Source organism: Diabrotica virgifera, chromosome 4 (genome assembly GCF_917563875.1).
Source record: "Diabrotica virgifera virgifera chromosome 4, PGI_DIABVI_V3a".
Taxonomy (NCBI): Eukaryota; Metazoa; Arthropoda; class Insecta; order Coleoptera; family Chrysomelidae; genus Diabrotica; species Diabrotica virgifera.
In genome coordinates, this window is record NC_065446.1 from 237,865,544 (window position 1) to 237,880,769 (window position 15,226).

At 38.7% G+C, this 15,226-nt stretch overlaps 1 protein-coding gene across 5 annotated transcripts in view; it reads right to left on the minus strand.

Moving 5' to 3' along the window:
• LOC126883350 (solute carrier family 25 member 35-like) overlaps positions 1–15,226 on the minus strand; it is a 30,777-nt gene that overhangs the window by 12,721 nt on the left and 2,830 nt on the right. For 3 of the 5 annotated variants that reach the window (XM_050648806.1, XM_050648807.1, XM_050648805.1), the window contains one exon: positions 3,309–3,569. In XM_050648806.1, the coding sequence (XP_050504763.1) occupies positions 3,309–3,552 (244 nt within the window). In that variant the 5' untranslated portion in view covers positions 3,553–3,569. Of the gene's footprint in view, positions 1–3,308; positions 3,575–15,226 lie in introns of all 5 variants that reach the window. The other 2 variants (XM_050648804.1, XM_050648803.1) reach the window with 1 other exon arrangement.

The following is a 15,226-nucleotide window of genomic DNA, read 5'->3' on the forward strand; positions in this document are numbered from 1 at the left end:
GCTACATGCTATGACCGCCAATAGAACGGATAGGCGATGCAAGCTGGTCCCGAGTCTGGACATAAAACAAAATAGCAGACGCTCCTGAAAGCAGGATTCAGACCCTGAAAGTGTTGCTGCAGTCAAATACTTAATCTCACCCAACATATTGAAGATGGTTTTGAACGGAAAGAAAACAACAGCCTAAGAAAATAAGCTAACCTAATTACCGCCTACGACACAGTTGACCATCAACGGCTGCTGGTAAAACTCTACGAAACCACAAAGGATTTCGACTCACAAGGTTAGTGAAACGTCTCCTTCAAAATAGACGTTTCTATGTAACGCTCCAGTTCAAGAATAATCGGTGAAGTGACAAAAAATGGATTCCCACAAGGAAGTGTCCTCGTACCGATTCTATACAACATATACACCAACCACCAACCCATAAATCAACAAAAAAAATTTATTTACGCTGATGATATAATCCATCATGACAATAAAGTCAAAGTAAAACTAACAATAAATTCTATACTATTAGGAGACTTATGATAAAAATAATCTGAAACCGAATCCCACAAAAACTCAGGAATGGCGTGATCAGATGCTGGAACACAACGAGACGCCAAAATACCTCGGCGTACGTGTAGATAGAACTCTGTCTTATCGATACAACTGTCCAGATGTCAAGAAAAAATAAGCGCCAGAAATAATATCAGTCACAAACTAATACAAAATGGGAGCACAAACAAACACTCTACGCACTTCTGCCTTAGCTTATCAAATCACAAAAAAAAATCAACACTGCCCAGTAATAATAAAAAATAAAATAGCTGAAAAAAGAAAACTCCGAAGGATTTGGCAGCGTAATAGACCCCCGACAAACAGGAGAAACTATGACAAAGCTTCTAGAGAAAGAACTTATAAACAATATAAAGAATGCATCATTTAACGAATACTTAGAAAATCTGACAAGTACAGAAGATACAGACTATTCGTTATGGAAAGCGGTTAAGAAGAACTTGAAAATGAGCAAATTCCACCAATTCGTAAAAGAGACCGAACATGGGCACGCACTGATGACGAAAAAGCAAATACCTTCCGAGAATATCTGGAGGAAGCCTTTCAACCTCCTCCATCGCAAAACACGCCTGACATAGAAGCTAAGATCAAAGAAACTCTTGAAGCTCCACACCAAATGTCCCAGACTCCAAAACTTTTCAAAGTCAAAGAGGTACATAAGACAATCAAAAGAAACTTAAATTCAGATGAGGCTCCAGGGTTTGATCTGATCAAAGGCCGTCTTATTAAAGAACTCACAAGAAAAGGGATCGTGCTAGTAACAACAACATTCAACGCAGTGCTACGATTAGGACACTTCCCTGCCCAGTGGAAAGTTGCCAAGCCTATACTTATTCCGAAACCTGGAAAACCTATAAATGAAGTAACTTCATACAGACCAATCAGCCTGCTGCCAGTCCTTGGTAAACTCCTAGGAAAGCTACTGATAACCCGACTGACTCTCATAATAGAAGAAAACCACCTGATTCCTGAACACCAATTCGGATTCAGAAAGGATCATAGCACAATTGAACAGATACACAGAGTAGTGGATGAAATAAATAAAGCATTTGAGCAAAAAAGTTACTGCACGACTGCTTTCTTAGATGTGAGTCAAGCCTTTGATAAGGTTTGGCATGATGGACTACTGTTTAAATTAAAAAAATCACTCCCTCACACACTGTACATTATTATGGAATCCCACCTAAAAGAAAGATATTTTACTGTAAGGTACGGACAGACATCAGAAATCACATTGATAAAGGCAGGGGTGCCACAGGGCAGTGTTTCTTGGTCCACTTCTCTATCTTGTGTACACAGCTGATCTACCAGTAAGCAACCAAACAATCGCTGCTTCCTTTGCAGACGATAAAGCGATAATGGTTAAACACAAATACCCAGTCATAGCCGCAAGAATTCTCCAACAACATCTAGTGAAAATTCAGGATTGGACAAGAAACTGGAGAATCAAAGACAATGAAGTAACATCAGTGCAGGTTACATTTACCAAATGCAGAGCTACAGTGCCACCTGTTACACTAAATGGACAAGATCTGTCTCAATATGACAGCGTCAAGTATTTAGGGATGCACTTGGAAAAATGACTGACCTGGAGAAAACACATTTTTCAACAAACTAGAACAACAACAAAAGAAAACAACCCGGCTTGAAACTCAGCAAATACTATTGGCTATTGGGAAGACAGTCAAAATTTAGCTTAAAAACAAATTATTGGTTTATAAAGTAGCCTTAAAACCAATATGGACATATGGTGTACAACTATGGGGTACGGCTGCAAAAACATAGAGATATTGGAACGCTTCCAGTCGAAGGTACTACGGACCATAACAAATGCACCTTGGTCTTTGGTTTATTCCAAACAGGGAAATCCGAGACGATCTCCAAGTAGCCAAAGTTAAGGAGATAGTAAGTGAATATAGCAGCAGATATTTGGTAAAATTGGAAAACCACCCAAACAATCTTGCACTAAACATGCTAGATAATAGTGAACAGACGACTCGGAGACTGAAGAGGCACAAACCATTGGAGCTACCATATAGGTTCTAAGTAGCAGTGAAGTGAAGTGAAGTGCAGTGAAGTATTTACCCTTACAGGGCACATTTCAATAATTTAAGATACTAGTGGAGTCTTTGTTATCACTGGATAACAAATCCAAATTTATACATACACCCCTTTGAACAAACAAAAACATGCTTATAATTTTTATTTATTGATTGCATGTAGTAAATAACCTATAATAAAAAAAATCAAATGAAACGGTTCATATAATATCGTGTTGCCTGAAGGCGACACCTATCAAAGAGGTCACGTCAGTGGTAGAACCAAAGAAGCACGAGACGGATCGAAGACACACTTTGTATGATCACCAGACTCTCTTTTTATGATCACCAGACTCAGCCAAGAAGACTAAGATCTCGGAAAAGCTTCCTAAAAAAATCAAGATCCATCACCGAAACGCCCCCTCAAAGGAAATGGCTGCTGGACACAATTTGACATATCCGACATGGATAGAGCTAAACAGACTAAGAACCTGTGTTTCACGTTGTGATAGTAACCTGAAAAAATGGGGATACCAGGAGGACGATACCTGCTACTGTGACGCGGCTCAGAATAGTTACCATCTATTACAATGCACAAAGATGAGAGAGACCTGCAAATTTACAGTTGTTGGTGTTCGAGACAATGAAGGTAAGTTAGTTGTATTTTAGAAAAACTTCATCAAATATTTTAATAAAATATTCACTTACCTAGTCTGGTACTGTTTCTGACAGAATGCATGAGTATAGCAGTTCCGAGTCCTTTCTGAAGCCCTCGAATGCCTTCATTTTTCGCTATGACCCAACCAGCGTGGAAGACGTTTTTGTAAAAAACTTGGTGTTTCCCTCTCGCTTGTAGTTCTCCTTGCAATTGCATACGTGTCTTGACCACATCGAAGGGGTTGCTGAATATAGCTGCCCCGCTTGCAGCCAAACCCCCGATCACGAAATCCATGACTCTTTATTTCTTAACTATTCTTAAATGCAAAAATAATTATGTCAAATTACAATATATATATATACATAATACAATTCGAAAATGCGAAGATCTCGAAGCTACCCAATTTGGTTTTAGAAATGCTATGGGAACCAGGAAGGTTTGGCGCTAAATATCCTATTACAATAAACCTGTTAGTTAGAAAAATTAAAGGAACTTAATGCATATAAGTTATTATTAATTTATGTCTTTTATGTAGCGTATGTGTGTCTTTTATGTATGTAGGGTTTATCTAGTAGTCTTCCCATATAGCACACAACGTCCGATGGACGTCCATATAACGTACATTTAAAGTCCAAACGTCCATGGACCAAAACTGGACGTACTATGTACGTCCATTACGCGACGTCCATTGGACGTTTGATTTCAATGTACATTGGATATCCATTTGTGGTCCATGGAGATTTTACACAAAACGCGACTATTATTATGAGTAATTATATATAGCTTCTTGTTTTAATCAAAGCAATATTATTAGTAGAATACAAGAAGTTTCTAATAAATGTAGTCACATATTTTTTCATCATCGAATTAAAACACTGAACCACTAAAATTATTTTAATTAAACCTATATAATATTAGATGATGATAAAACGATGGTAAACTTTTTCAGAATAACGGAGCTACATCGCGCATCGGTAATCATAGAACTTACAATAATTAGACACTACCAATTTAAATCTTAAACGTGCATTTTGTAACTGTTAAATTTCCCGCCAAACTAAATGAGAATCTTCTTGACAACGTTGTCGCTCTTCACGCTATCAGTCGTAAAAGGTAGTATTAGGCAGGTACTTTTAGGAGATTATCGCTGTTAATCGTTGTGGAATACTGAAGGAGGATTTATTTATGATAATTCACAGAATGGCAAACCCGCTTGCAATATACAACCGTACTGACTCTAAGTTCTAAGAAATAATGTTTGGTTGGAAGGAACAGAACAGAAATAAACCACTTTATGTGCATGCTTCATAGGGCGCCATTATCTGAATTTTGTCTTTATTAAGTTATTACATACAATATAATACATCCTGTGATATCTTTGTGTTTGCTGTTTATCGTGCAAGTGCAGTCGTGCATTAATGAAGTTCCTATAATACAGTATACATAATAAAGTTATAATAAAGAGAAATAAAAAAGGTATTTTGTGTAATATTTTAAAGTATAAGTTTAGTATTATAGGAACTATTTCCTATACCTAAAGGCCTTTTGCTATGTATGTATTCAAAAAATTATGGACACTAGATTGCTTTCTGAAAAGTGCCCTACAAAAATGTCCATAAAACGTACATTGAATGTACATCAGATGTACATTGCTTTTTGCTTTCTGAAAAGTGCCCTACAAAAATGTCCATAAAACGTACATTGAATGTACATCAGCTTCAACAACGTACACTGTATGTTTGTAGCGGACGTTCTATGGACGTCCAATTTTGTGAACTCTGGACGTTCGTTGGACGTCCATCGGATGTCCATTGTACCTTAGCAGGACGTCCATTGGACGTTCCAATGTACACAGATGTACGTCCATTGGATGTCTATAAAACGTACTTGTGCTATCTGGGTTTTGGTTGGTGTTTGATTGAAGGTCCACCCTCCCCCAAGGTAAGTTGCCCCAAGGCAAATGTCTAGATCCGCCACTGATAGATTGTTATACCTAGATGTCACCATGAAGTGCTTCGATAAGAATAATAAATTTTATAAAAATTAATTTTAAAATATTTATTTATTTATTAAGCGCAACAGGCCTTGTAGGCCTAGGGCTAAAATGTTTACATTTCTGATTACATAAATAATATAGTAAATAACTTAATATAACTTACATAACTTATAAATTTTATTTAAATACACTTCAGTCTTTTTATACACTCCTTCACAACCTCTCTCCATCTCCTTCTGTCCAATGCTAGTTCTTTCCACCTCTCAATGTTACTTTTCTTCAAGTCTTCATATACACTGTCCTTCCATCTTTTCCTTGGCCTGCCTTTCCTCCTCTTTTGTATTGGTCTTCGTGAAAGTACCATTTTTGGCATTCGTTTACTTCCCATTCTCTCTATGTGCCCCAAGTATCGTATTCTCTGTGCTTTGATCGTCGTCGTAATCGTTGGCTCTTGATATAGTTCTTCCAATTCTTTATTGGTTCTTCTTCTCCACTGACCTTCTATTTTTACACCTCCATATATTGCTCTTTGCATTTTTCTCTCCCATCTTTCTAACAGGTCTGTTTCTGACTTTTTGAGCACCCATGTTTCGCTTGCGTATGTTACTGTAGGTTTGATAACAGTCTTATAAATTCTTATTTTTGTTTTTCTTGATACGTATTTGGATTTCAATAATGTGCGTAATGCTCCATATTTTTTATTTCCTTTAGCTATTCTTGCCTTTATCTCCCCTTCTTCATGACCATTTTCATCTATTTTGGCTCCCAGGTAAATAATTTCTTTGGCTCTATTAAACGAGTATGTTTTTTCTCCATCTATTTGTACTATGATGTTATTCTCTTTTTCTTTTTGGATCTCTCCCATTATCATATATTTTGTCTTTTCTTCATTTATTTTAAGTCCGAATTTTTTGGCTTCTGTTATTATGTTTTTCATCAACTTTTGTAGTTCTTTTTTGCTTGTTGCTAATAGCGTCAGATCATCTGCAAATGCTATGCATTGGTGGCCGTTTTTAAATATCGTTTCTTGCATGTTTATTCTGCTTTTCCTGATTATTCCTTCCAATGTTAGATTGAATGCCATTGTTGATAGTGGGTCTCCTTGTCGTAATCCTTCCTTGGTTTCAAACTTTTTGGATGTATACCCTTTCCAAGCTATTTCGTTTGTTGTGTTTTCCATCGTCATCTTTATCATCCTGACAATTTTACTTGGTATCCCCAATTCTTTCATCAGTTCGTACATCTGCTGTCTATTTACTGTGTCGTAAGCCTGCTTAAAGTCTATGAACAAAGCATATAGTACTGTTTTATGTTCGTAACAGGTAGTCTGTATTTCTTTTAAGGCAAATATTTGGTCAGTCGTTGATCTGTTGTTTCTAAAACCTGCCTGGTATTCCCCCAGTATTTTTTCCGAATAATGACTTAGCCTTTTTCTTATACTTTGTGCCAAGATTTTGTAAACTATTTCTAATAGTGCGATGCCTCTGTAGTTTTCGCATAGCATTCTATCACCTTTTTTATGTATAGGGCATATTCTTGCTATGGTCCACTCCTCTGGCATTTTTTCTACTTCCCATATTCTTTTTATCAGGTCATATATCTCTTTCTGTAGTCTTTTCCCTCCTGATTTTATCATTTCGGCCGATATTTCTGTTATTCCTGGGCTTTTGTTATTTTTCAAGCTCTTTATTTCGTTCTTTATTTCTTGTTCTGTGGGTATTTCTATTGCTATCTGATCATCTTCAATTTCATGGTTTGTTTCCTTTTGTACTTCGCTCTTATTTAGCAGTTCTGTGAAATAGTTTTGCCAGTTTTCCATTATTTTTTCAGGCTCATTTAGCAACATCCCTTTATCATCTCTCATATATGGGTTGTTTTTTTGATATCCTCTTTCCATTTTTTTTGCTTCCTGGTAGAATGATCTTATTTCTTTTTTTTGAAATTTTTCTTCTATTTCTTTCAGTTTGTTCTCGTTGTATTTTCTCTTTTTGCTTCTACATTTTCTTTTCATGATTTTTCTCAATTCTCTGTATTCTTCTCTAGTGCTTTCTTCGTCATTTGTGAGATTTTTGAGTCTTACTTTTCTTATTGCTTCTGCTACTTCTTGACATTCTTCATCATACCAATCTTTTATTTTGTGTTTTCTTTTGGTTTTCGCTAGGATTGCTTTACTTGTGTCCAAGATTGCTTCTTTGATATTTTGCCATTGTTTGTCTGGGCTTGACGTTTCTTGTGCCCTGATTAGTCTGTTGGTTATTCCCTGTTCATACTTCTTCTGTGTGTTGTTATCTTTTAGTAGTCCTATGTTAAATTGTTTTCCAATTTTTTCTGTTGTTTTATTGTTTCGCTTTGTTATGCTCGATTTTATATTCTGCTCTCACCAGGTAGTGGTCAGAGTTACAGTCCGCTCCTCTCATGCTCTTTACATTTATTACATTGTTTGCATGCTTCTTCTCTATTAAAATATGGTCTATCTGATTTACTGTCTTCTTATCAGGGGAAATCCACGTTCCTTTATATATATCTTTTCGGCGTAATTGTGTGCTTCGTATCACCATTTGCCTTTCTGTTGCAAAGCCTATTATTCTTTGGCCATTATCGTTCGACACCTCATGCTTACTATATTTCCCTATTATGTGTTCGTATATATTCTCTCTTCCTACTTTGGCGTTGCAGTCTCCCATTATTATTTTGATGTCAAACACTGGTAATTTATCATATTCTCTTTCCAATTGCTCGTAGAATTCATCTTTTTCTTCTTCTGTGGCATCTTCAATCGGTGCGTGTACATTTATTATACTTATGTTTCGTTTGTCCCCTTTTAATCTTATTGTGCATAGTCTATCTGATATTGGTTGGAATGCCATTACTCTTTCCTTCCATTTTCGCTGTATTATAAAACCTGTTCCTAACCTTCTGGTTTCTCCCCCGCTTTTAAAAAATACCACGTCTTCTATTTCTACTATTTCTGTTTCCAATTGTTTTGTCTCTTGTAAAGCTGTTATTTCTACATTATATTGTGACGCCTCACAACCCGGCCTAATTATTCTCGATGCTTCCCGGGGTTACGAGACAATACCATTTCCATCCACGGCGTTCGGAGCGAGCGCTGCCGAAGTATATATAAAGAACCGAAACTCATTCGCAGGCCAGTCAGTTACTAATTTCGACGCGATATTATATTGTTACGTTTTTGTGAACGGGTTGAAATGTATTTTTAAAGTAGATAAATAAATATTTGCAAATGAATTAAATAAGTTAGTATGTAAGTGTAAAATAAATTAGATATATTGTTGTAAAATTAAGTGTTAAATTGTAAGTGTTATAAATTAAACAATTTCAAGTAAGTCTTTTATTTATTTAATAATTATTAAAAGTCAATTCGCGTAATATTTCCAAAAAAACGTAACAAACTGGTGATCAGAAGTGGATATAATCAACATAAATTTTCGACTTAAATATAGTGTTGAATCTTTTAAAAATAAATAAAATATAAATCGTAATAAATAAAGTGTGTGATCATGTCTTCCTTGTGTAAGCTAACAACTGCAGATCTGGGGCTTGAATTGGAAGAAAGGGACCTGAACTCTACTGACAAAAAGGCTGATTTAGTCAAACGTCTGAAGGACGCCCTAAAAGAAGATGGTCATGATCCAGAAGCCTATTTATTCGAGGACAAGCATGCTGCTTTGGTTTCATTAATTTCGAAAGTTTCCTGCTGTGTGACCAAACTCTATGGACTAGTATCGTTGCTACAAAACCAAGTCTCTGCTTCTGAAGTAAAGATCAAGGAGATGGAAAAGAAGATAGAAGAGGATAGGCCCAAATACAAATCGGAGCCACGGCCGATAACTGAAGGCAGTGTAAGTTCTGCTCGAGTCAAAATTCCAACTTTCGACGGAAAGTCTTCCTGGAACAGTTATGTGAAACAGTTCGAAGCAGGTGCAAGAGCGAACGGATGGTCTGAAAAAGACAAAGCTGTAAACCTGGTTATTGCTCTTCGAGGAGAGGCTTTAGATGTACTTGAGACCGTAGCAGTAGAGGAAACTAATGATTATGAACAACTTATGAAGAGACTAAACATGCGCTATGGGCAGGAACATTTGGAGTATGTCTATCAGGCGCGGCTTAAAAATCGACGACAAAAGAAAGATGAAGCTCTTCAAGAATATGAGCTAGATATTGCCAGGCTAGTGCGATTTGCTTATCCAACAGCTCCCGAAGACATGATGGAAATGTTAGCTGTTCAAATATTTACCGATGGTCTTCGTGATTTTGAAATGCAGAGAACACTGCGATTAGCTCGTCACAAGACGCGGGTCGATGTATTGTCCGCGGCCCTCGAGTTCGAATCAGCTACGCAGGCCTCTGGTGAGTACAGTGCAGTTCGAACTGTGAAAGAAGAGGATGAAGACAAACTTGACCAGCTGGTAAATATGGTGAAAGGCTTTACATCGAAGAAAACGAAGACCATGAATTGCTGCAATTGTGGTGAAAATGGGCACGCACGGAGTTTAAGGAAGAACGCAAATCAAGAAACTCACCAGCAGGAAATAAGAGAACGCACAGACCCTAGGGGGGCAGCCTCGACTCAGAACTACTCTAAAGACCATCTAATACTAATAGCTTCTTTGAAATGTCGTGAAGATAGTGTATATGTAGATGGAGAAATAAATGGTAAAAAGTATACATTGTTGGTGGATACCGGAGCGACCAGGACCATTATACGACCGTCAGTTATAAACAGTCATAAGAAGCTCTTACCAACGCGGTTGCGACTGCGGACTGCCACCGGTGAAAATGCCAAGATCCACGGAGAAATCCAGATACAATTAGGGATTGGAGCAGAAAAGTTCGTCCATACTGTCATAGTTGCAGACATCGAAGAAGATGTTATATTAGGAATGGACGTAATGAATTTGCATGGATTTCAGTTGGATTTTAAGAACCGGGTAATCAAAGTTGGCAACGAGGAGGTATTTCTTCATCCACATGATGACAGCACTGTGCTAGCAGCCATTAAAGAAGATACAGTTGTGCCTGCGAGGAGTGAAACGATCATCGTAGCGCGGCTACAGGGAATTGTGGAAGAAGGAACACCTGTTATGATGGAGCCATGGAACCACGACGAGGAGGTTGGCCGAGGAATCATAATTGGAAAGGAATTGGTTACTTCTGCTAAAGAAATTCCCGTGAGATTGATTAATGTCAATGACTACCCAGTGACCATCAAGAAGGAGACAAAAGTAGGAACTTGTGTACCCGTGACGTCCATAATCCGTCAGACGACAACATCAGATAATTCCAACGATAAGTTCGACCAAATGGTTGCAGTTGCAGGCCAATCTCTAAATCAAATGGAAAAAAGGAAATTAAGGGAATTTCTTCGGCAATATCGTGACATATTCGTACCGAAAGGAGGAAAGACAGGAAGAACGACAGTTGTCAAACATAAAATTGACACTGGTACCGCTAGGCCAATTCGTCAAACAGCTCGACGATTACCACAGGCGAAGAGAGAGGAAGCTGAAAGGATTGTTCAAGAAATGAGGAAAGACGGGGTGATAGAACCTTCTACGAGCCCATGGGTCTCTCCAGTGGTCCTGGTCAAGAAGAAAGATGGAACCACGAGGTTCTGTGTGGACTACCGTTTGTTGAATAATGTTACCAAGAAAGATAGTTATCCTCTGCCTCGGATCGACGACACGTTGGACACATTGGCTGGAAGTAAATTGTTTTCTACGTTGGACTTGAAGTCTGGATATTGGCAGGTAGAAATGGATCCAGTAGACAAGGAGAAGACGGCCTTCACGACAGGATCTGGATTATGGGAATTCAACGTTATGCCGTTTGGACTCTGTAATGCTCCTGCGACATTTGAGAGGCTTATGGAAAATGTGTTGAGAGGGTTATCTTGGAAAACGTGCCTGGTATATTTAGACGACATAATCGTTTTGGGGGAGACGTTTGAAGACCACCTGAAGAATTTAGAAGACGTTTTTAATCGACTTAAAGCTGCCCAGTTAATGTTAAACCCCAAGAAATGCCAGCTATTTCAAAGTAAAGTCAATTATCTAGGCCATATAGTCAGCAAAGAAGGAGTGGCCGTGGACAAAGGAAAAATCGATTCCATTAAGGAATGGCCTGAACCAACTGATAAACATCAAGTGAGAAGTTTTCTGGGACTATGTACTTACTACCGGAGGTTCATTAAGAAGTTTGCAGATATCGCTAAGCCATTAACACGACTTACAGAGGAAGCAAGAGATTATTGCTGGGATGGAGACTGCCAAACGGCCTTTGAAACTTTGAAGAGGCATTTAATTACAGCGCCAATATTAGGGTATCCACTGCCAGAAGGAGAGTTCATCCTAGATACGGATGCAAGCAATGTGGGAATTGGAGGAGTGCTGTCGCAGGTCCAAGGAGGACAGGAACGAGTCCTTGGATATTTTAGTAAAGTGCTTTCAAAACCTGAACGAAATTATTGCGTCACGAGAAGAGAACTTCTAGCAGTAGTAAAATCAGTGGAACACTTCTATCAATACCTCTACGGAAGGAAGTTTCTAATCCGAACCGACCATGCCGCCCTTAAATGGTTAATGCAGTTTAAGAATCCAGAGGGTCAGATAGCCAGATGGATTGAACGACTTCAGGAATACGATTTCAAGATCGAGCATCGGGCCGGAGTTAGCCACAGGAACGCTGATTCTCTATCTAGAAGACCGTGTCCAGCAGAATGTTCCCATTGCAACAAAACAGAGTCAAAGGAAGCAGCAGTACTAAGAACAACAGTGGTCAACGACGAGTGGAAGCCTACCAAGATCAAGGAAGAACAAGAAAAAGATCCAGTTTTACAGAAGATTCGAAAATGGAAAGAAGAAAATCGTCGACCATCTTGGCAAGAAATATCAAGCCTAGGCTCAGTAGTTAAGACGTATTGGGCCCAGTGGGACTCATTTATCTTGGAAGACAGCTTGCTTAAACGAGTAATAGAAAATGATGATGGTTCGGTGAGGAGAACACAGTTGGTGATTCCAAAGAGCAGAGTAGCCGAAGTACTTCGTCAGTTACACGACAGTCCATCAGGAGGGCATTTTGGTGTAAAGAAGACCCTTCAGAGAATTCGGGAACGATTTTATTGGATGAATAGTTCCGACGATGTGAAGGACTGGTGTAAGAAATGTACTACCTGTGCTACAAGTAACGGGCCCTACCGGAAAAGAAAGGCTCCTATGAGACAGTACAATGTTGGAAGTCCGTTTGAAAGAATAGCTTTGGATATTGCCGGGCCATTTCCAGAAAGTGACAATGGATGCAAATACATGTTGGTGATAATGGATTACTTCACGAAGTGGGTGGAGATCTACGCAATTCCAGACCAGAAGGCCGCCACTATTGCAGATGTGTTAATCAAAGACTGCATCAGCCGATTTGGAGTACCTCTGGAGATCCATAGTGACCAAGGAAGGAACTTTGAGAGCGATCTATTTCAAGGAATCTGTGATAAACTAGGCATGAAGAAGACAAGGACCACGGCCTATCACCCGCAATCGGATGGAATGGTGGAGCGTATGAATAGGACAGTCGGCAAGTATTTGACAAAGATGGTGTCCAATCATCAACGAGACTGGGACCAGTACCTTCCGTTCTTCGCAATGGCCTATAGATCTGCTGTTAATGAATCAACTGGCCAAACACCAGCAAAAGTCCTATTTGGACGTGAGATGCGTCTACCCTGTGATCTCGAGTTTGGATGTCGACCTGGAGAAGATATTGCTGGTGAGGATTACGTGAATGAATTACGAAGAAGAATGGACGATATACATGAGTTGGTCCGGTCTAACCTTCAGATCGCTAGCGACCGCATGAAGAAACGATACGATACCCAAGCCGAGAAGGGATGTTTTAAGGAGAACGACAAAGTCTGGCTTTATAATCCAAAGAAGCGAACAGGTTGTTCTCCCAAGTTGCAGCAGTTCTGGGAGGGTCCGTACCTCATTGTCAAGAAAATCAATGACGTTATCTACCGAATAAGCAAGATTCCTAGGGGAAAGCCGATGATAGTCCACCATAACCGGTTGGCGCCGTACGAGGGAGACCACGACGTAGATGAAGAAGTGGAAGTCAACCAAATTCGAGGAATACCTGACCTTACCTTTGAAGAGTTCATGGGTGCCTATGGAGGTACTGGTAAAGCAAGACATGGTGTTACCACTGAAGAAAAGCGAGATTTTCTCGCACTTCCCGATGACTATTCGCTGGCCCATACCATCCCGGCCAGTATCAAAGACGCATGAGGGTTGGCATCCGCCTTCCGAAGGAAGTTTGGTCGAGTTGCAGAACTTCAATGCCAACTGCCAGCTCCTGGCAAAGCATTGAAACTCCAAGATGCATCACGTTACCTATTCTATCTGGTAACAAAAGACACTGTCCGTCACCAACCTACCTACCAAGATGTATGGGATGCATTAATTCAATTGAGAAAGCACGTGTTGGAGTCCGACGTGCAAAAGTTAGCCATGCCAAAGTTAGAATGCAGCCAATTAGACTGGAGAGTTATCCGAAATATGGTAGAAGAAATTTTCAAAGACACCGAGGTCCAGGTGTTAGTCTGTTGCAATCCGCATAGTTACTGGTGCGGAGAGAAGACCGTCCGCTGTCACTTTTATACAACTGGGAGTTGTAAAAGAGGGTCCAGTTGCAGATACCAGCATCCAGTTCCAGTCCCGACAAGGTTCCAGGAGGAACCATCTTTTAAGGAGGGGGCAATGTGACGCCTCACAACCCGGCCTAATTATTCTCGATGCTTCCCGGGGTTACGAGACAATACCATTTCCATCCACGGCGTTCGGAGCGAGCGCTGCCGAAGTATATATAAAGAACCGAAACTCATTCGCAGGCCAGTCAGTTACTAATTTCGACGCGATATTATATTGTTACGTTTTTGTGAACGGGTTGAAATGTATTTTTAAAGTAGATAAATAAATATTTGCAAATGAATTAAATAAGTTAGTATGTAAGTGTAAAATAAATTAGATATATTGTTGTAAAATTAAGTGTTAAATTGTAAGTGTTATAAATTAAACAATTTCAAGTAAGTCTTTTATTTATTTAATAATTATTAAAAGTCAATTCGCGTAATATTTCCAAAAAAACGTAACAATATCTTTTAATTTCTCTAATTAATTCTTTGAGTTTTCCTGTTTCGTATGTGCCTCTTACATTCCATGTACCCAAGTTGACTTTAGTTTTCTTTTTGTTATCTTTACTTATTGCCTTGTCCATTGCCTGCGTCGTTTCCGTCTTATTTATCTCTGTTGCAAACTGTATCTTGTCATTTTTCGGCTTTTCTTTTTTATTGCTGTCTTGATTTGTTTTATTTCCATAGTTCGTAATCCTATTCTTTGCATTTTTCGTCGTCATTTGTTTCCTTTCATTGCTATTGCTTAGTTTTTTGCTTTGGTCTCTACCACCAACGTTTGGTTCATTCCATCCCAGCGCCATATTTCATGATCGGCATATATTTTCTTATACCCTACTTTCACTTTTCTCCCTTCCTTTCTTAGTTCTTGCGCTTTTTGTCTGACACGTTTCTGTACAATTCTGTCGTTCTTTGATAGGTCATCGTTGATATAAACTAGACCTTCTTCTCGATTTCTCAATTTGGTTTTGTTTCGCATGATTTTTCTTTTATCTTCTTCCTTTTCAAGCTCAACCAGACAAACTTTTTCTCCTAACTTCAGAGCCTTCTCTATTTGTACATCTACTTCTAATTCTGTCTGCATAAAATTTTTCATTGCATGTTTTAGGATATCTGGCCCATTTGTATCTATGTTCAATCCCTGTATAATTATATTTTTCCGCCTTTTTTGATTTTCTAAACTTTCAAGCCGTTCTTCTATTTGATAAACTGCCTGTTTTAGTTTCGTGTTTTCTTCTCTTAATGTTACATTCTCCTGGCGTAGCTCT